The 23,364-nt window shown below is 31.4% G+C and overlaps 1 protein-coding gene and 1 long non-coding RNA gene across 2 annotated transcripts in view; one reads left to right on the forward strand and one right to left on the reverse strand.

The window, feature by feature from the left end:
- The window catches only part of LOC139484106 (uncharacterized), a 121,759-nt gene that overhangs the window by 65,923 nt on the left and 32,472 nt on the right, over window positions 1–23,364 (forward strand). Inside the window, exons 5-10 of the mRNA XM_071267834.1 lie at window positions 1,910–2,183; window positions 10,957–11,088; window positions 11,989–12,060; window positions 13,653–13,754; window positions 14,774–14,886; window positions 16,222–16,303. Of these exons, the coding sequence (XP_071123935.1) occupies window positions 1,910–2,183; window positions 10,957–11,088; window positions 11,989–12,060; window positions 13,653–13,754; window positions 14,774–14,886; window positions 16,222–16,303 (775 nt within the window). The remainder of the gene's footprint in view (window positions 1–1,909; window positions 2,184–10,956; window positions 11,089–11,988; window positions 12,061–13,652; window positions 13,755–14,773; window positions 14,887–16,221; window positions 16,304–23,364) is intronic.
- On the reverse strand, window positions 17,677–22,406 carry LOC139485632 (uncharacterized). The gene is made up of 3 exons (XR_011655356.1): window positions 21,865–22,406; window positions 19,371–19,582; window positions 17,677–18,169 (listed from the first exon to the last, which is right to left on the reverse strand). It is a non-coding gene; the product is annotated as an uncharacterized lncRNA (long non-coding RNA).

Consider the following 23,364-nt stretch of genomic DNA (forward strand, 5'->3'; position numbering starts at 1 on the left):
AAGGCATGTATGGTGACCCAAAGTAACAATGCTTACTTCACATCATTTTAACCCTGGTAAATAATTGTTACATTCATGAGTAATCAAATCTCATTTTATTATTTTTATACTGATTGCATGTTTTTTACCTTGCTGTGTGGATGCAGTAGAATTTGTCCGGCAGTTTTAATGGTGTATGTCCTTGTACTCTACGGGTATTGGTGTTTTTGCTTGTAAGAGAGTTGTATACATTGAGTATTTATCATTAAGGTTGTCCTATTTATTTATTTTCTTATGTAGAAAAAGGTGGAATAAACCAGAGTTTTACAACTGGCTAACCCCTCTCACTTGTATGAGAGTTTCATAGAATTCCCATACATTAGCCTTTCAAGACATCATCACTATTTTGCTTAGGCTCATATGAAATACTCAGTAATGCATTCAAATAAGTAAGATTCACTTAATGATAAAAACTCAATGTTTACAACTCTCTTACAAGCAAAAACACCAATACTTATATGATGTACATGTCAGTCTCACCTGTTTTATTTGACCTTGCCCTTATTTTCATGGTTTATTGCTCAGTGTTAAGTGTTTTGTTCTGTTTTTCTGTGTACATGTATTTTTTGCATTTGGTTCATATGACCTTGACCTCATTTGTTTGCATCAGGTAAAGTTAACATATATATGTCATAGTTGTAGTAAAGCTTTATGTTAAGAACATGAAGAACTATAAACATGATATCAATAGTTAGTAACGCAGGCAAGACATTTCAGCCTGTGCGCTCTTGGTCATTAGAGTTTAGAGTTATTATTAACATTTTAAAATTATAGTTCCTTTTGCAGATAGAAAAGCAATCAGAAAATAAGAAGAATAAAAAACACATTTGAAATGATTACCCTGACACTGAACACAAACATCTGACCTAAATATATTTTTATCCTTATTAAAACATATTTTATTTTTAATTCTGTTTATAATGTTTCAAAAACATGAATCCAACATCTTTTCATTGAAACATTTACAACTGCATTTTCCGTAAAAAATATAGTTTTTTTTATCTCTTTATTAATATTTTCGATGGTTTTTCAATCAATAAAGTTCTATGATGTCACATTGCCATAAAAAGACATCCCCCACAAAAAGGGGTGTTGAATGTTAAGTCTCCTAAACCTGTGTGCTTTTGTGTCAAAATCAGCTTATCATTAAAGTTTTATTTAACATAATACATGGTTAGATAATAAAAAGATGTAAAAACTCTTATATTTCAAACCATAGCTTTAGAAATTTAAGAAGCACTATAGATACTGTGTACGAACCAACTTATTTTTGTGGATGATTTATTTTGTGTTAAGCTCTTTCTAACACAATTCACAGCGTGCCATTCTAAAATTAACTTGATGGTGATGAATAGTGAAAAATCCTAGTTTTACATATTAGAGACGATTTATATTCACGTTAGTTTTCTACTCAAGAAAATCATAAAAATAAATCCCTCCTGAAAATTAGTTGGTTTACAGTAATAGACAAACAATAATATAATTAAGGGTCTGTACTACAATCTCTTTCTATTGACTTATCACAATTTTTTCTTTGTTTTTAAGCTGTGATTTAATACAGGTTACTGTGCTAATTGTCATATTAAAAAAAAATCTTAACTCCAAGATAAATTCAAAAATGGTAAAGTCCCTGAAACCTGACCAATGGAATGAATGAAAAGCAACTGTCATTTTCTTGACTTGGTCTAGGCATTTTCCAAGAAAACAGTGGTAGTTTAAACCTGGTTTAACGTATCAGCTAGGTAAAACTCCAAGGAGTGCAATCCTAACATAATATACTTACTTTCAGTAATATAACAGTTCATTCTTTCTTGATATTAATGGAACAAAGCTGAAATACAAGATATTGCATTTAACCTTCATTCTACAGGGTGTTGATGGTGATGTAAATATAGAACATTTCATCGATCACAGTACATTCGAGGACTGGGCAAGCAATATGAGGAGAAATGGAGTATTCGCTGATCATGTTGTTGTTTTAGGGATGGCAAGAATGTTAGAAACAAATATGCTTATTGTCACAAGCAACCCACAAGCCAGCCATGAGAACTGTGTGACACATATTATTGGAAAAATGAAATACCGTGGAATGACGATAAAGTTAGGCCATGTATGGGAAAACCACTATTACAGCTTAATGGATGGTAATATGTTTTGTTAAGCTAAGTTTATTAATGGAAATATGGACATTATTGTTAAAAATTTGCATGCATTTTTTTTTTTTTTTTTTAACGATTACAAATATTTTATTCAATCATTTCCTGATACATGTATAAATACCTAAGTAGCCCAGGTCGCATACTTAGGGGGCCCCTGTATTTTAACAGCCTTACTTGACCAGGGAAAATATCAAATGAGTTTATACACATAATTATATTTAAATAACCAATACAATTGATTTTCACACCTGATAAGATCACTGTATAAAATCACTATCGTATATCCGGTTCACTGAACAAATAAGTAATTGCGAAAATAAGTAATAGTTTGAATTGAAGAACATTGATGTGATTGAACAAAATTTGAAAGTATTCTTTAATATATATTTATGGATTATAAAAAAAGGATAAAGCACATGTATTGATTACAAATGTATTACGAAGCATAATATATGTGGTAATTTACTAATGTAACTAATATGCATAGACATAGATTTAAATAATAATTACAATACAAAATATTGTTTTTTCTTTCTGTTATATTAACATATTGTTTACTACTTTAAACACAAGATACAATAAGATAAGTATATATGGAATCGAACACACCTTTCGTTTAGAGCAGTAGAACTGAGTACATCTTCCTAGATTTTTTCGATAAAGAGTTTAATTTTCGTTTTGCATATATACTTTATATCCGAGCGTAGCAGAAGAAATTTTAATTCGTTTTTCATGTGCAGTTTTAGCAAAGCCTGTATAGACTATACATTCAGTTTAATTTTATCGAATTTGCATTTATTACGTATTTTCCAAATAGCCCATTTAAAATAAAGTATTATTGCATTAACAATGGAATTATTCGAATTCTCTGTACAAGTTCCTAATAAAATATCTTTTTCGACGAGAACCTCGTCGCTTATAAGGTTACAAAGTTGTAAATTTCTAACAACCGTTTCTATCATGGTTTAACATTGATAGATTGATAAAATAAATGCTCAAGAGTTTCATTATTATTAATTTCATCACATAAGTGACATTTTCCATTTGACATGTGCAATTTTTTCAGTCTGTTTTCTGTATATATAATCCTGTGTATACATTTCCTTTGAAATTCTTTAACTTTTCTATTAATATTCATTTTACTTAGATTTAGCCAAATTTTTTCCCAATTTATACTCGCTATACAAATTTTCCCATTTTGTTTGACACTTAGGGGTCTCAGTTATGTTAATGTTTAATGTCAAATCCTTGATTTTAATAATTTTATTGTCTGGATTTAAAAATTCAAGGTTTTCAGACATTTTTATTTTGTTGCTTTTTAAAGCAGGTTGATCATCGTTATTTTTTTTAAATCTGCATGAATGTTTGTGGTATGGAACTTTTAATTCGTGAATATTCCGAAATACAATTACGTTTGTCTATTAATTGTCTATATATTTCATTGCACGATTTAAAATCTTTGGTATTATCGTCCCATATATCACCAATAGTTTTGATCTGACTTGCTGAAAAGGAAGAATAAAATAAAGATTTGCCCTGAAATAAAATATTTGAGTTTCCAAATAATCGCTGTTTCTTTACTTTCATTTCGTTAAATATACCCTGTGTGATCTTTGTCAATTTTGACCACGATTGTAAAGCGCTTTTGTAATAATGTGGTAGGTTTTTTTTATCTCAAGACCTGAAACATTTACACAGAAAAAGTTCATCCTCAAATTTCTTATCACATTTTTTTTAACCAAAATTTACCTATTGCATTCCAACTAGATAATGGCTTATGTAATATCGAATATAAAGATTTGATATATTTACTTTCTATCCAACTATGTAAATTTACCATCCCCTGCCCTCCTTTTTAACATCTTAACAACAAACCTTCCGGTCTACTTGATTCACTTTACCATCCAAAATAAAATTCCATATTATCTTATTCAATTTTTTTTTGTATTTTTCGGGTATACCTCTTATTTCTAACTCATATCCACACACTGATATTATTAAATTTTTAATAATAAGAACTTTTCCAGAGTAAGTCAATTTTCGACTTTTCCAGACGTGTACACAATTTTGTACTTTTTCTAATATTGATTTTCAAATTTTGTCATTGTCAATGTTATAACCATGGTGAATACCTAGTGTTTTTATATTATCTGTTGTCCAGCTTATCTTTTTAAAAGTAGGTCGTCTGCGTTTATTTGCGCCAATATTTATTCCCTTAGTCTTTTCGTAATTAATTTTAGAACCCGATGCCTTTTCATATTTGTCTAATATTTCAAAAGATTTTTTACAGAACTTTTATTTTTATTAAATAATTGCGTGTCGTCTGCATACATATTTAGTTTGGTTTCTGTTCGCTCCCCATTTTCTTCCCCAGGCAATGTAATGCCTTGAATTTCCTTTTCTGCCCTTATTGCACAGGCCAAGGGCTCTGCCTGTAATATATATAAAAAGGGGGCTATAGAACACCCCTGCCTGGCTGATCTAGAAATTGAAAAATATTTTGAGACGTAGCCAGTTGTTTAATACACGTCTTTGCACTTTTTAATAACATTTGAACCCAACCACGAAAATTGTCCCCAAAATTAAATTCCTTCATAACGAAATCTAGCCATCCCCATTCCATCCTATCAAAGGCCTTTTGTTGGTCTAAAAAGACAATTATACCCTCTTCATCTTCATCATCAATATATTTTATGATATCCTGTATCATTCTATTCGCTTACGTTATATGTCTTTACAACCCCTTTTTGGTCGGGATGTATAAGCTTAGGAAGGACTATTTTTAATCTTTCTGCTAGTATTTTAGCTATAATTTTATAATCACATTTCAGTAGAGTAAGAGGGCGCCAGTTTCGTATATTTTCCCGTTCCCCGCCCTTAAATAATAATGTTAAAACTCCTTTATATTGCGAGTCCGACAATGTTTTGTCATTAAATATTTCTTGCAATAACGTACAAAATTCTTCTTGTATGATATTCCAAAATAATACATAAAATTCAGATATGATCCCGTCCTCCCCTGGGGATTTATTTGTTTTTATAATTTTAGAACTTTCATTATTTCCTCCGCTGTAATGTCACGGTCAAGTAATTTTTTGTCGTCATCGTTTAGTTTATTTTCGATGTGACTGGTTAAATCTTTAGCACTTTCCAAATTCCATCCCTCGGAGCTAAATACATTTGAGTAGAATTTAACTTGTTCATTTAGTATTTCGTCTATATTGTATTTAAAATGTCCATTATCTGTTTTAATTCGACTCCATAATTTATTTTTTCCGTTTTGCTTTTCGAGGTTGAAGAAGTAGCTCGACGATTTTCCCCCTTCTTCCGCCCATTTTACACGCGTCCTTATTTTAGACGCCTCGGATTTGTTCTCATAGTAATTTTTAATTAGTAATTCTATTTCTGATATCTTATTTTCAATTTCCCCAGAAGTAGTACTATTTAATTTAAGCTTTTCTAATTTCTTTTCAAGGTTGATAATATAACTTTTTTGAGAATTTTTGTTTAATATTTTACTTACTTCCATTGTTAAGTTTTTTATTTGTGATTTTGTTACATCCAACCAATCTTGAATTTTTTCGAACCTACTTTTATCAATTTTCCAGGTTTCCCACCAAATTTTAAATGCATTATTAAATTCTTCACTTTTTATAGTATTTATATTCATTATCCATATACCCGGACCTCTTTGTATTTCATCAAGTTTTAATTTGAATGACACAAGATCATGATCGCTAAAAGGACAATGCGCGATACCAACATTGTAAACTTTATTTGACAGACTTTTATCACAAAAGATAAAGTCTATTCTAGACTTTGAATTTCCCCTCTGAAACGTATACCGTTTATCTTTTTGATATCCGTCCCTCCAAATATCTGTTAGATCATATTGTGACAATAAAAAAAGTAATTCCTTTGTACCAATGTCATCACGATTATGAGAGGGGTTTCTATCAATTGTTTTGTCAAGAGTACAGTTAAAATCCCCTACCAAAATATTGTAATGGTCTACACTATCGTCTGTAAAATTACCAAAAAAATTATGAAATAATTCAAAAAGCCGTTTCCTCTCGACGCCACTATTGTTGGCATATATATTTGAAATATGATAAATCGCACTTTCCGTTTTGATGCCACATTTTAATATTCGACCGTTTTGCGGGTTACTATTATCAATAACGACTTCGCCAGGACAATTTTTTGTTTGTAAAATAGAGACACCACGAGAATCACTGGTTCCGCAATTCCAAACACTTTTATTGCCCCCATTTAACTTCCATTCATTTTGCTATTGCGCTATATCATTTACTGTGCAATGTGTTTCTTGTAGACAAATTAAATCATATTTTTTGTTGACTAACCAATTGAAAACTAAATTACGTTTCTTTTTATCACGTAAGCCGTTTACATTCAAAGTTATGATTTGGATCGACATTCTTTAGTAGTTTTTTTTTTAAAGTTCACGATTTGATTTACATTTTAACACCGCTATGCCTCGTTGATTTAATTGAAAGTTCACGGTCAAAGCCACCGTTTTAAGTTTATTTGCAATTTTACGAGTCATTGACCAATTATAACAATACACATTTGGTGAACACATTTCAAATTGTCCACCTAAAATAATAACAATACAGATACATCGATACAGGGTACCCGATACAGTTTGAAGTACAATAGATAGAAAAATAATCTAAAATAATAATTCAAAAGCTGCAAATCAATAGAATAAAACATATGTACATATAACATTTTTGGATTGATTTGTTTTTATTGTTTTACATAAAAAGTAGCAAATAGCAAATTTCGGTTTGTGTATTATTACTCATAATCATCTGGGGAACCTGATTTACATTGTTTACTGTCTTTCTCTGCAGACATTGGCGTCAGCGATATGTCACTAAATTTGCGCTTGGTGTCACAAGGACGAGGAGTGTTCTGGATTGGTGACATCTTAGGGTGAAGAAATTCACGTAGTTTGACACGAATTGTTTGGGCCCCTTCAATTGTGATGTGAACTCCACTAGCATCTGTTTTTTCGTAAAACGCCTTAACCACGTTACCATTTTTATGAAGATATTGTCTACATCAATATAGGTCAGCACTTCATCTTTGAGACACAATTTTTCCAAGAATTTATTAACATGTGTAGCTGTTTCATTTACTGTGTGAATGTGGTTACTGTTACCTTTTCTCGGAATAATACCACACACACCAATATCTGCATTCGGAAATGCTTGTTTAACTTTGACAATAGCCTGTGTTGCGTACACATTCACCTGATCGCTGTCGTGCTTGTTTTTACTGAAGTCATTAGTACCTAAGCTTATGATGACCTTGCCTAAATTTGAGCCATTGCTTTTCACACGATGATTTTCAAAAGCCGCACCCAAACACTGATCTATTTTTTCTAGAGTGGCACCATTTATAGAGGCATTGATTAAATTGTCCTCAAATGTACCAACTCTCAAACAATTTGAAGCTTCTAACATTACATTTGTTTCCTTTTATTTGGTGTGGTATGTGTTAGGTGTTTGTAGATGGTTTGTTACCACTAATGGGTTGATGGACTGACTTTCATTTTTGTCGTTTTCTTGAGCTTCTCTACCTTCGAGAATTTCGCTAGCATAATTACCATAAGACTTTATCATAGTATGGTGTTTAAAATCAGCGCAATCATTACGGACATGACCGCTTTTTTTTGCAGAAGGAACATTTGGATTCATTAAGACAGTCTCGTGCAAAATGCCCAATTTCTGAACAGTTATAGCAGCGCTTACTATGATCTGGTTTGTCTTTACAAGCATAGGACGGGTGGTTTCTTTGTTTACAATGAATACATTCTGTTCGACCATTGTCGGCAAACATTCGGACATCATATCTACCAAATGTTGTTTTGTTTGGAATTGTCGGAGCACAATTAATGATTTGAATGTATCTTGAACCATTTTCTATATTTTTTCCTCGAATATATCCCCGCTTTACTGAACCCGGGACGACTTTGCCATACTGAAGCAATTGTGTTGCTAGATAGCAGTCATTGAGTTCACAAGGAGCTTGGTCTTTGATTGTTATGTTTGTTGTTGTGTTGTCTACCTCAATAAATTTGACAGTTATGTTTTTTATAGTTAGATCACACTGTACTAACCTTTCTTTGGCATCTATGTCACTTAAAGTTACAACACAGCTTTTTTCGGTCAATTGGATGGATTTAACACTCTCTAGTTCTATTTGTTTTTCAAGTTCTTTTATTATTTCATCGTGTGTTATCCCCTTAAAGCCACGAGTATAGAAATGAACCGATAGTGTTCTTTGTATATTGGCCATTTTGAAAAACTGGTGAGTTGAGATCAGATGTCGCACAGATAAAATCTCAATAGAATTTCACTATCTCCTGACTAAAAAAGTCTATAAACACAGGAAACACATAGCAAAATCCTCTATGCATACGAAAATCCAAAAACAATTTGGCTCCAAGAATGTTTTACAACAGAAAATCGAAGATTTATCGGAGCTCAAAAATACACTCACTCTACAAACAAGGGACATAACCATTTTTTTGCATGCAATTAAATGTTTATCGTATTTTGTATATAAAGAGAGAGTGCAGTGTATGCTTCAGATCACCTGCAATCACCCTAGGTTTTTATGGGTTCATGCTGCTCAGTCTTCTATGTTTTGTTTTGTATATTTTTTAACTCTTCGCCTTTCTGAGTCAAATATTAAATATTTTATAGAATATTTTAAAGGTAAATATTAATAAAAGTATGTTTTGATTACTATTGAATTATTTATCATTTTATTTTAATTCAGAACTTGACCATTTTAACATACCCATAAACAGGGACTTTCTATACTAACAGGACTTGTCATTTATAGCAATGTCTATACAAATTGTCAGACTGATCTCGTCCATAGCTGATGTCATGTAACTTTATAGCAGATCATTTCACATTTACGAAATGTTCTTCATAGCTATATGTTAAAGTTTAACAAAAAATCGTTTTTATGAAATTTTATACATTTTGTCATTGCAAAATGCTGTTTTAAAAAATATTTCTCGGATCGTCATTTAAATATTGATCTTTGAACTTTGAGGTATTTGTTCATTGAATTTTCAGTAGCTTCCATCTTGTTTGATATGTAAACCATTTTACACAACTGGGATGTTCTTCAAAACAATATGTCTAAGTTTAATAATTCATCATTCTTTCAAAATCGTGTATCTTTTGTCATCACAAATGGCTATTAATTAATTAGATTTTATATATTAACAACTAATAATAATTATACAATTACAATGTACTGTGAAATACGCAAATAACTACTAGCATCTTTTATCAGAGATACGAGACTAAGTTTATTGTTGGGTGATAGTTTTAAACATTCGGCTAAGTAATCAGTTAAAATCAATAGAGACGAGTCCCATTAGTATAGAAAGTCCCTGCCATAAATCAATTACTTTTCCACTAATATCCAGTCAGTAAGTGTTTTACTATATAAAAGAAGACAACAGACAATAAAAGGCGGTGGAAATACACTATCGTTATATAAAAAAACAGAAATCCAACCATATTGTTTAACGTATACTTCATAAATATTCGGAAATGCTAAAGCGACGTCCTGCACTGATGTCAAACCTAGATAAGATAGGTAAAACACGACGTCTCAACTCCCGTGGTATTTTCAAAATCCTCCGATCAAGTAGCTGCATTTGAAGTTCTGGGAAGTATAATAACGCTTGCAGTCAAATAGTTTAAACCAGGTCCAATAGTTTCCAACTATTGACCGGTGGAACAATTGCTGAATTTTCAACACATTCCCCATTTATTTATGAAGTTTATCATACGAACAAAAGTTTGAAATTAAATAATACTGCTGGGCAAACAGAAATAATGAGAGGATTTTATTTGTTTTGCCTTTGTATTGCCTAGTTAAATTTGTATGCCCCACCTACGATAGTAAAGGGGCATTATGTTTTCTGGTCTGTGGCTCCGTTCGTCCGTCTGTGCTTCAGTCCGTCCGTCCATCCAGGTTAAAGTTTTTGGTCAAGGCAGTTTTCGATAAAGCTGAAGTCCAATCAACTTGAAACTTAGTACACTTGTTATTTATGATATGACGTTTTTAATTTTAAAGCCAAATTAGACTTTTGACCCCAATTTCACGGTCCACTGAACATAGAAAATGAAAGTGGGAGTTTCAGGTAAAAGTTTTTGGTCAAGGTAGTTTTTCATGAAGCTAAAGTCCAATCAACTTGAAACTTAGTACACTTGTTGCTTATTATATTATGATCTTTCTAATTTTAAGCCAAATTAGACTTTTGACCCGAATTTCACCGTCCACTGAACATAGAAAATGAAAGTGGGAGTTTCAGGTTAAAGTTTTTGGTCAAGGTAGTTTTTGATAAAATTGAAGTCCAATCAACTTGAAACTTAGTACATATGTTCCCTATAGTATAATCTTTCTAATTTTAATGCCAAATTAGATTATTACTCAATTTCACGGTCCATGGAACATGGTAAAGCATAGTGCGAGTGGGGCATCCGTGTACTTTGGACACATTCTTGTTTTTTTTATCATTTTACTTGTTTAAATGATCACACAATATTTTCTTTTTTATAAAAGCATGAAACTTTGATATACATTTTTTTTACTTTCAAATTGTAAAACCTCCGATAAAAAAAATGAGACTGACTTAAACATTTAGGACCATATTTGCTTTCAATTTTTATGAAACGATAGATATTTATCTTTACAGCAACTAGAGAAAATAGAAGATTAGTAGAGTGTTGCAAAATGCACTCTCTAAATCATAGACATTCACCCCTTGGTATTTGTAAAACTGCCTTGAAAAAAGTGAAGTTAGACGCTCCTCCTAGTAATTATGAAGGTAATTTTAGTGACTTATGCAGGTAAACATGTTTAATTATGCAAACCTTCTAAAATAAAAAAAAATTCTAATGAATTCCTTTCTTTATAAATATGTCATAAAAGCAGCTGCTTGGTTTTGAGTTGGATTGGATTATATATTTAAAGAAACGTGTAATCGTGGTCACAGTAACATTGTCTTTTTGCATACGCACATACTAATTTTAAGTCATATGCAACTTGAAATAAAAAAAAAGAGTAAAAACCTTTTTCCTAGAATTGAATGTTAATGAAATACTTATTAATTACTAGATTGCTGTTTTTAACAGATTTTAAAAAGACCTTGCATTAATGATAAATGAAATTTTGATTTTTTTTCCTCATCTTTGGTAAATTGTTGGAAGAATTTAGTGGTAGATTTTTCTGTTATTCTGTATAAACTAATTTTCTGAATGCTATATATATATTTAATTTTTGTTGTTGAATAAAGTAACTCTTTTATTTAGATGATAAAGCTAATGCTCAGGGTAAAATAATCTAAAATTAATGCTCAACCCATGATTAAATGAAAAGAAATCAACGGCTGCCATGAATTATTTCTTAATTTACACAGGGCCATGATATTCAAATTTTATCCAATGTGTTAGCGAGGGATAAAATTTATTTAAATTATTAGTTTACAACAGGTTTTTTCATCATGCTTGAAGATATTGACTTTATATTTTTTAGTAGTTTACATCATGACAAGTTATCGATCAAGTTAGAATTTCGTTTCATTACAATGATTTTTTAACCGATAGCAGACTTTGTATTGCCTTGCAATATCCACATAATGCTTGTTTCCTTCTACTTTTTACTTTTGTATGTGCCTATATTTGATTTTATGAATCTATTTCCGCATTGGTATCCTTTTTTTTTTCAGTTACTAGTGTTGATATATACATGACATTAAAAGACAGAACAATAACAAGAGAGATGAAAATTAAAGGCAAAGGTTAGTCTAATTTTAATGTGGGGAATTATTACATTGGTTGCAATATATTACATTGATTTCCCAGTTAAATAAAAACCGATAATTTCACATGTGAAATAAACGTGGTTATTTCACTCTCTGACGTCATACAACAATAGGCGTTGTCAAGACGTCGATAACGTCGGATCAAAACAAATTGTCAATGCGTAGGAAAAAGATATAGTTCCTTACATTTTCTACATTAATTTCATAAAAAAAGCCATTTGCCAATGTAATAAAAAGAATAATTAATCGCCGTATTTGAATATAAAAAATAAGACAACTTGTGACCGAACGTCGCTATGGATTAAACTGCTGCGCACTCGTTTAATCCATGCGTCGTTCGGTCACGCGTTGTCTTATTTTTGATATTCAAATACGGCGATTAGTTGTACTATAATTATTTGTAAAATAATTAATTTGACTATTGATATTAGCTTTTGAGTATGCCCACCATGGTTTATTTATTTTTGTCCCCTGCATTATATGTTGTGGGGGACATGGAAATACCAGGCGTCCCTCCCTCTGTCTGTCCGTCTGTCTGTACTTCCCTTTGTTGCGAAATTGTTTTTTTGTTCTATAACTTTAGGTTGCATCATCTAAATGTTATGAAACTTTTACACAACTCTTATTATCACAATATACAGATTGAATAAAAATCTTGGTTGTGTCACTTTTACATTTCTAGAGTTATGCCCCTTTTCAATTGGAAAATTTGATGCTATTTTTGTTTTCCTAAACTTATCTGCCTTTGCTTCAGCCAAATGTTACAAAACTTATACACAATGCATATTACCAAAAGTCTACAAATTTTGGTAGCGTCACTTTAACTGTTTTAGTTTTAGTTATGTCCCTTTAGAACATTTTATGCAAGCATGGGCATTATCTGTACCCATGGACACATTCCCTATATATTTTTGAATTGCATTCTTCTATGTTCCTATGGTGGTTTCAAGTATCTTATTAACAAAAGAAGGCTGGGAAAAGAAAAAAACCAATTAAAGATCACGATTTTGTTAGTCGTTGATCCAATGACAGGAACCTAGTAAGCAAACATCCTTTATTATATTTTTATAATTTAACTGATTGATTTTGTTTAATATCCACAATCTATAAATGACAAGTCATATGTAAAAAGGTTTTGTTAATAGTTTTTAATTTCTGTGTCATTTGGTCTCTTGTGGAGAGTTGGAAATCATACCACATCTTTTTTATATTTACTGAAGGAAACAGTATTATTAAAAAATGTGGTTGTTTTTTATAATCCAAATATATATATATATTTTTTTAATATGGTTTACATGTTGCATAAACTGTATGTTTCATCTAGCTATTGATCATACTTGTGTTGTTAAGTCATATTTGAAGTTTATGTATGTACTGATAGAAGAGTTTGTAATTTTAATAGATGATAGTCGTTGAAAACGTTAAAAGAACAAAAACTGGATTTCACTCATAATAATCAGAGTAATTACATGTTGAAACTTCATAAATAACTAAATGTAGTACATGTACATAGTATATAAAAAGGAGTGTTATACAATGTATAGCATTATAATTTGGTATCATTATAGGAGAAGTATTTGCACCAGATGTTCGGGAAATTGAAATTCCGTGCAGTTCAAGCATATCACCAATGAGCTATGATAATGGAGATGGAGATAGTGATTGTGATGGTAAGTAAGATAGAGTGTCTTGTATAGTTGTTTTATAGTAGACAACCGAGCAGTTATTGTTAAAAAAAACTTCTTTTAAAATAAAGAATGTTTAATCTTCAAACTTGAATAAGGACTGTTCCATTTAAACATAAATGTAACCAAAGATTGGTACTTTGAAATGGAGCAACCACCTTAGTCTTTGGAAACAATTTTACAGATTTAATGGTTTATCAACATGGACAGATGAAATCTCATCACCATAACATAAATATATATGCATTTATAAAAATTATTACGTAGGTAGATGATAATGCAGGATTTCATTAATTTTCTAGGCATATCATTTTCTGAAACATAGACCAAGGTGATCGAGACAGGCCCTCTAGTTATTATACCATTTTGAATTGTTTTGAATTTTAGTCCATTTTTCAAAACGATTTTTTTGTTTGCCTAGACATTTGACCATAATATACAAAAAATGAAACATAATTAAAGCAGAAGGAATTAACTCTGTGTTTACACTAGTGATTTTGGGGCATTATAACAGCTTGCTGTTCATCGTGACCCAAGGCTCCGTGTTGAGGTCGTACTATGATTGTTAATTATTTATCCATTTTGACTTAAAATATAAAAAGTTGTCTCATTGGCACTCATGCATCATCTTTTTAATTATATTAAAGTAATTGGTTCATTGTTGAATAATTATTAGGTTAGCTAGCTTTAAAATAATTTTCTACATAAGGAAATGCCTGTACTAAGTCAGGAATAAAATAGTTGTTTTTGATTTGTTTGATTATTTGAGCTTTTGATTTTGCCAATTGATAAGGGAATTTATATTTTCAATTTCCTTGTCATTTGGTATTTTTGTTATTTGACTTTTTTGTATAAAATCAACAGATAAATGCATGCTTCAAAGCACTGTACAGCTTACGATACTATCACTATAGTTGATACAAAAAAGGTAAAATGCATAAACAAAATTACTTATAAAGAAATATATCAAATATCGATGACTTTTTAATACAATTTCTCCATAGATGACTTGTTTGTTTGTGGAAAATGTGGGAAGCGTTTTACAACCTATGAATCCTTTGAAAAGCACAAGAAGGAAAGTATTCAATGCAATCCGAGAAAGAGAAAAAAGATTAAGGTATATATGTAGTATTTGTGTATGATATAATAGTATTATACGGAATGTACAATAGAAGAACAATTGCGATATCTGATAGAAACCTTTCTTCTTCTCGATTTTTCATAAAAGTAACGAATTAAATTAATTTTTTTTACCTTTGATGGTCATTATTCTTGAAAAAAGATGTAATTATAGACTGGCAAGTCTTTGATATTTTCTTCGTGTCATTGGTCACTTTTCTTTTTTTCGGCATTTTACGTGTTGACAATTTACAATATACTATTGGAGTGATTCTTTTTTAATGAACGTTATTTTATAAATAACAAATACAATAGAAATGAACATCGTTCTCATCTATTTTATAAATTCTATTTTGCATCGTCAGGTGTTAAAAAATCAATTCATGGTGCTTCAGGGCAAAGGGATTAGACAGGGTCATAAATTTCACCTGATTAAGTAATTGACTCTTATCAAGTTGGTGATTGTATAAGGTGACAAGTGTCAATAGTTTTAATCTGTTGTCTTAAAGTTGAAGTGTGTGAATAAAGAACTCAACAAAATGGCGACGATATGAGGGAAAAAGAAGGTTTTTTTTAAACTTTTATCAAAAGGGCACAGAGGGGCGCATCAAAAGGGCAGAGGGGCGCAAAATTTCGGAGGGGCAGCACACCTCCACTTCATGCCAGTTGGAACACTGAATACTATCTGTAAACATGAAGATAATGCATTGCTATCCTTGTCAATAACAATACCTGTTTAAAGTATTAATTTATATACTAATGCACATAGGGTGTACACTGTCAGAAACTCGTGGCATGAAATGGTATGAGACTAAATGCATGTGTCGGCATAGTAGGTATCACTGTTTATTTAAAGGGGTATGAGCTGTTATATTTATGTTCCCAGATTTGACTAAAACTCTCATATGTGATTCATAATTAATATAATATACAAACATGTACGTGTATATCCAGATTATAAAAAAGTCTTAATTTAACAATTAAACATAGAATCAAATCTTTGTATAATTATATTGTGTGTATTTTAGTTGAGATGCCATCTAATAAACCATTTCGATGATCTCTGAAGACTACTGACTGCAGTTGTATAGCTCAATATTGACATACAGTAATAGAAATAGTATTATCAAGTTAATAGAAATTGAATTGCATGCACATGTTTCATAAAACTATCTATATTTCAGGAATGCTACTGACACTAGTATATCAGTATTGATACCACTTTATTTGTATCTCATTTAACTTAAACCATCAGTTATCATGAAGATAACCTTTCAAATTGTGGTACCGGTAATCATGAATTTATGCTTTCTTGCTTCTTTTCTATTTCAAGAAACTAACTGATACATTAGGTATGTCAAGTGAACAGAAACAGAACATGACACCTGGCGAACCAAATGAGAAACGATTAAGATGTAAGTGCATGGTTTAATACGAACTAATTTATATGTGTCTTTTAAACTACTCTAAAAATAAAAGATTCCACAAAGTAGTGAGTAATACAAAACCCAGAAAAAGCCCTTGAAGGAATAGCAGTTTTTCCTCAGTTAGTAATGTAAGACATAATAGTGTCCTGTGAAAAAGTGTCCACACGTACAGTTATTCATAGAATTTTGGTATTAAATAATGTCCATTGCCATGAAATATTGTCCCTCAAATAGACAGATCTTTACTGCTAAAATTATGAAAAAGTGTCCACCCACTGGACAAGTTTTTTGTCGAGCCTGCGACTTTAGTTGCAGAAAGCTCGACATAGGGATAGTGATCCGGGAGCGGCATTAGCTAACTTCTTAAAAGCTTTATATTTTAGAAGGTGGATGACCTGGATGCTTCATACTTTGTATATGGATGTCTCATGTTACGAAGTTTCCGTCAGTCACTTGTCCAATGTCCTTGACCTCATTTTCATGGTTCAGTGACTACTTGAAAAAAAATAAGATTTTTTGTAATGTTAAATTCTCTTTTATTATAAGTAATAGGATAACTATATTTGGTAGGTGTGTACTTTGCACGGTCCTCATGCCCGTCAGACAGTCTTCACTTGGCCTCAACCTCATTTCATGGATCAGTGAACAAGGTTATGATTTGGTGGTCAAGTCCATATCTCAGATACTATAAGCAATAAACACTGGACACTTTAAATTTGCAAAACACTCATTTGCAAATCCGCCGCCGCCTCAAATAAGAGCTACAATGTCATGAATATAACCAAAATGTGCGGAATTACATGGGATTCAATAATTTCATTGGTTTTCTACTGTTACTATTATATTTATTTTTCTATTTGATTTATAAAAACATGGGATTTTCAATATCCCATGGGACAGGGCAAAATCCCATGGGATTTACCATTATCCCATGGGATTTTGGTTAAATCCCATGGGATTTTTTTTGGTCCCATGGGATAATTGTAGTCCCATGGGACAAAAAAAATCCCATGGGATTATTATTATCCCATGGGATTTTTAATATCCCATGGGACAAAATAAAATCCTATGGGATTCAAATTATAAATATATAGATATAAATATACAGTAATGTGTATGTTACAATGTATTCTATTTGGTAGTAAATTGTTATAAGATGAATCTTTTTAATTGAATATCTTTTTTCTTTGGAAATGTTAATTCAACATATTGTTCTATAACTGTTCAAAACTAAACTTTTAAACAACAAATAGATAATGTAAGTATCAATATATGTTTATTTATGAATTATAGAATACTTTCTTGAAACACTATTATTTACCATTTAAAATCAATGAAAAAACTCTAATATAAGGCTGAACATACTAGTACTGTAAATTCAGAAATTATTGCGAACATTTATTATTGGATTTTTGTCATTTAAGACTAATATGAGATTTTAATTTTTTACGATTTTGAGATCAGTTTAATTCATATAAAATATTTCTAAATGGGAGTTTGAATTATTGCGTTTACATCTGTGTTGCAATTTTTGCAAATATAAACCCTCACAACAATTCTTGAATTTACAGTAGCTATTTAAGTAAATCTATTTTTTTTCACAATATCCCTCCACACAAAACATTAATAGTTTCTTATCATCCAGCATTGTGTGATCTTATAGTCCACTTTTTGGTCATTCAGCGCACAGAACATTGACATTATTGTGGTTTCAATATCTTTGGTATTTAAAAGAACTTCAAATCATTGACTGAGTGATGAAAATAATAGCTGATCCAACTTTTGTTTTTGAATTTATTCTGGTCTTGTTTCTATGTTTTCTCCATTTATTCTAGATGATGAATTTCAATCCTTCTGAAAAAGAACCAATAAAATCTGAAGTATTATATAAAATGTTTTGCATACATGTAGCAATAATATGATTTTTAATAAAAAAATAGCTATGTGGTATGGATTTTACTGATTGTTAAAGGTTGTCCAATGTTATCAGTTTCTAACCTCTTACATCCTTTGGTCTCTGATGGAGAGTTGTCAAATTAGCAATATACCACATCTTCCTATTCTAATACTACCGGTATATAATAATCAATTAATTTATTCTTCTTTATAACGTTTGGGTATTTTCCCAAGTTATTTATATCATATATAAAGATCAATGTTAAAACTTTAGGCAATTATAATAACATATTCCATTATTCACTAGAATTTCAATATATTATACAAAATGCAGACAACAGAAACAATATATCTTGAAGCTTTTGAAGTTCTGACAGAGTTCAATTTGTGTTTTATTTCAATGTAAAAATACCTTGAAATCTTCGGACATATTGGAAATTATCATGATTATAACATTGATACAAAAAAATATATTGTTTCATACTTATGTTTTGTGTTGTTGGCTTGCTGTCTCATTTTACAGTTATACATACATCAATAATCTTCTTCTTTATTAAAAGTAAATATGGGATATTTTTATTTTTATAATCTGAAAACATTATATTTCTATCGAATAACTTATTACCAAGTTCACAAACACCAACGTGTTTGTCAGATACTTCTTTTAAGACATGTATAAATGTTTCAGACCATATAAGTATTTGGACCGTACGTTTATGGTCCGAAACATATAAGTATACTCTTACAGTCCGACCATATGCATACAATCAGACCCGGTACTTGTACTGTCTAATACCAGAGCTCAACCAAACATGTATTTTTATTTCTACTGCAATTAAACTTTTTGTATTAATGTATTAAAGATTTCAGTTATGTTGATCTGTAATGTATATTTGTTTCTAATAAACTTGACCAACTTCTTAAAATTGGGCAGACTGTACGCATAGTCTAAATACTCATATGTTCTGGAACATAAACATGATGAACAAGCATTCGACAGGATGTCATGCTAAAATCTTTTAATATTAGTACTAAATTTTGAGTATATATATATATGTAAATCCACAGGCTACTTACTGAAATTAAAGAGGATACAATTTAGAGGAAGGACTGGACAGACGAATGCACCAACACTATTAAAACAGAGCATAAAACTTACCAAAAACAAGATGTGTTACATTTATCCTTCAGAAGCAGGAAAATTGAAAGTTTTTTTTTTCTTTCTCTGCTGTCCATGGTATAAACTTTAAATTCATTCATGCAAAATATGAAAATCTGCAAAAGTAGGACCTTGAACCTCAGCTTATCCACATTTTGACTTTTGAGCTGCATATTTTTTTTTCTTTTCATCTTGCTGACAATCTACATGATCTAAACATAAAAAAATGATAAAAACATAATTTTAGATTAACTTTGTGTTTTTATTTTTGTTGATACAAACAATTTTTCCCAGCTTAAAAGGAAAACATCATCACAAAAAAGGAGGTCATACTAACCTCCTAAATATTTAAACAAACCAAAATAATTACTTGATTAAGATCTTGTCATAAATTAATAGCATTGATACTCTTATTTTTGAAGACCATATATATATATATATGTCTTTTGCATACTTATATTCCTTTGTACAACAGTATGCATATTAAGATTGATTCCGAGGACTTAAATGTTAAATTAGCATGATTAATTTTACAGTTTCTCAGCTCCATGTGTACAATATGAGAGTATCTTGCAATACTGTATATTCTGATATTCAGAACATATTGTGAGGTTTTTATTAATGCAAATGAGAGCTGTATATCATTCTCATTTCTGAGACATATTTATGAGCTGAAGACCAGTGCCAAAATTTCCTCACTGCATTGAAGACCCATAGGTGACCTTCGGTCGTTGTCTGCTCTTTGGTTGTCACTTGTGTTGTTGTCTCTTTGACAAATTCCAAGTTTCTACTTCCCATTTTATAACATGTATGCAGATTTTTCGTAAATTACAATAATCAATCACGCAATTCTGTCCATTATTTATTTGTTATTGAAAATAAGCAAAAATAAATGCACACAAAATTTAACATTGTTAATAAAGGCTTTTTTAAAATTCAAAACAGTTGCCTACACCGTTAATTTCCTTGTTTGATTTATTTCATATTTTTAAAGCCTTAATAGCTAGCTAGATGGTATGCCTGGATGGATCCAGCCATTTTATAAAGGGGGTTCCCTGTTCCCAACCCAAGATTTAGGAGGGGTGGTTCCAACTATGTTCCCATTCAAATGCATTGAGTGTCCAAAAAAAAGGAGGGGTTCCAAGTTGAACTACCAACCCCTAGAATCCTCCCCCTGTGATCCGGAATTTTTTTCACTTAACCACTGGGGATCTCAACCATTTAAAAGTTTTTCAAACATGTGAGGGTGGGGGTGACCCCCCATGGACTCTCCCTATATTTCATTTGATGTGTTTTATTGTTCCATACAAGAATATATATGGTTTAGGGGTGGGGATCTTGACCGTTTACAAGATAATAGGACATTCTCAAATTGAACGGGACGGGGTGACCCCCAGGGACTTCCTTTTAATTTTAATTGATTTGTTTTATCGTCCCATTCAAGAATATATATGGTTTAGGGGTGGGGATCTGGACCGTTTACAAGATAATAGCACATTCTCAAATTGAACGGGGATGGGTGACCCCCAGGGACTAAACCTTTAATTTTAATTGATTTGTTTTATAGTCCGATTCCAGAATATATATTGTTTAGGGGTGGGGATCTAAACCGTTTACAAGATAATAGCACATTCTCAAATTGAATGGGGTGGGGTGACTCCCCAGGGACTTCCCTTTAATTCTAATTGATTCATTTTATTGTCCCATTCAAGAATATATATGGTTTAGGGGTGGGGATCTAAACCGTTTACAAGATAATAGCATATTCTCAAATTGAAGGGGGTGGACTCACCCTCCCTTCTTTCTTCCCCCCAAAATACCTCATCACCCCCCCCCCCCCTTTTCCTCATTTCAATCACCCTGATATGATCTGATAGTTTTATCACTTACAATAGAAATTGGTTTAAATTCCCCAATTAGTTCTAGTCGGTCAAATATATGAATAAATTGATTTAAATTTCATTTTTGATAAAGAAGGACAAAAGTTTTCTAGATGGTTAATAAACTTGATAGTTACTAATTTGGGAAGCTTTCAAATTCATAGCATGCCGGTGGCTGTGTTCAAAGTGCTGTTTTTTTTTATCACCCTCGTTGGGGGCCTCGGTTGGTCAAAGTTGTTCCCTACTTGACCTGGAGATCAATCTTCTGATATCTCTCTGGTGTGTCTGTTTCCACTGAGTGGCCCGGTGGTTCTCTCCGAGTACTTCGGCTTCCTCCACCATAATAACAGACTTTCCGGTGTCCTAGCACTCCCTTGGTGTTGGGTGGGATTGAGTTGTCCTTGTAAAAATAATTGTCGTATAAATATACGTTAGTGACACATCTCCATTAATCCCGATAGGGAGTGTACATGGATGCCACTGTACCCTCGCAGCTTTCGAGGGGTTCTTCGGATATCGGAGGCATTTACCAGTACATACATACAAAATGTTGTTTGCGGACTAACGATTTAGGCAGTGGTGGATAATAGTGTGCGTGCATTAATTTTCTATACCTTCTTAATTAATATTTTCAAATACTGACGGCAAGTGTTGTAATGTATCAGTGTCTTATTGGAGACCAACGTGCTATTTACATGTGCGATCGAAAATGCAGGGGAAGGAAACTTGTCAATTGTGATTATTTTTAATCCAAAATAAAATAAGCCGCCGTAAAATTAATCTTGGGTTAATTCCTCAAATTGATGCAAGAGGCTTCTTTTTTTTTAAGCTATATTTTTAATGACTTACACTTTTTACCATTATTCTCTTTCTTTCACTATTCTTTATTCCTTTTTTTCTTTGCCCGTTATTCTCTATACCCTCTTATGATCTCTTATGTGGACTTTCGGTGGTTTATTTTTTTAGTTCTGTGATAAGTCAATATTTCATGCAGGTTCATGAAATAATGGTTTTATGCATATCAGCCAAGATTGTGCTTGGAATTTTAATAAACAATTCAACACCACATGTTATGTGAATTTGATTAAAATCGATGAACATGAATTTGACAGCTAGTGACCCTTTTACAGGTAAAATTCAATTAACAAATTCTGACCTACTGGCATTCAACACCTAATTACCTACTTGCTGTATATTGATAAATGTGACTGTAGGTCAATACCTCAACATCGTGAATACGCCATGTGAGGTGTTGGTTATGTGTGCTACGGGGTCACTGGTGGCGCCTTTAAAACAGAAAAAAAAATCCCAGTAAAAAAGTGTGGAATTTTGTTGTTGAAAATTTAAGTTGTGAATTCCTGAAAAATGTACTTAACTCCGTTCAACTGCTAACATGTAAGTTCGATACGAAAATAGGATAAAAAGCATCCGAAAAATTTGTGATCAGTAATTGAAGAGCAATGGGTAAAAAAAAATGAAGAAGAAAAGTAAAAAGTAAAAGAAAGTCGTTGAATTAATTATTTTACAATTGTTTAAATATATGAGAGAATGTTTTAGGCAAATTGTCTTTATTTACAAATAAATGTATTTAAGTTCAGGAAATGATTTATTCTTCTGGCGGCTTCAAATATTTTTTTATCAATAACTTATACACAAGGAGACATTTTTTACTTTTGACAGCATGAACCGCAGTTCAATTCAATTCAATTCAAAGCTTTATTCATAGTCGGCATGTTACATAACAGTTAATTAGCAAACACAAATTAAGACACAAAATCGTTTACAAATAAATTTTATAGAAGGAAAAAAAGGGGGGGTAATACGCTCACATACTTCTAAAAAGATTTGCATACGAAAGCTGTCTAAAGATAATTTTAAATTATTTCAGGAGTTTTGAAAAAAGAATATATATATAGAGTTTAATTTTCGACGTCTATACTGTTACAAAAAAAGGTGATTCTTTTTCAAGATTTGGTACTTCAGTTTCGACTCAAAATTTCTTTTTAAATTGTTAGATAGCAAACTATTTAGGATAAGATTGTATCTGTTCTTTAAGTAATTATGGTGATATTGGCGACGAGTTTCATTATATTATAGCAAGGGCTTGTACAAGT

The sequence above is a fragment of the Mytilus edulis genome, chromosome 8 (assembly GCF_963676685.1).
Source record: "Mytilus edulis chromosome 8, xbMytEdul2.2, whole genome shotgun sequence".
In the NCBI taxonomy this organism is placed as follows: Eukaryota; Metazoa; Mollusca; class Bivalvia; order Mytilida; family Mytilidae; genus Mytilus; species Mytilus edulis.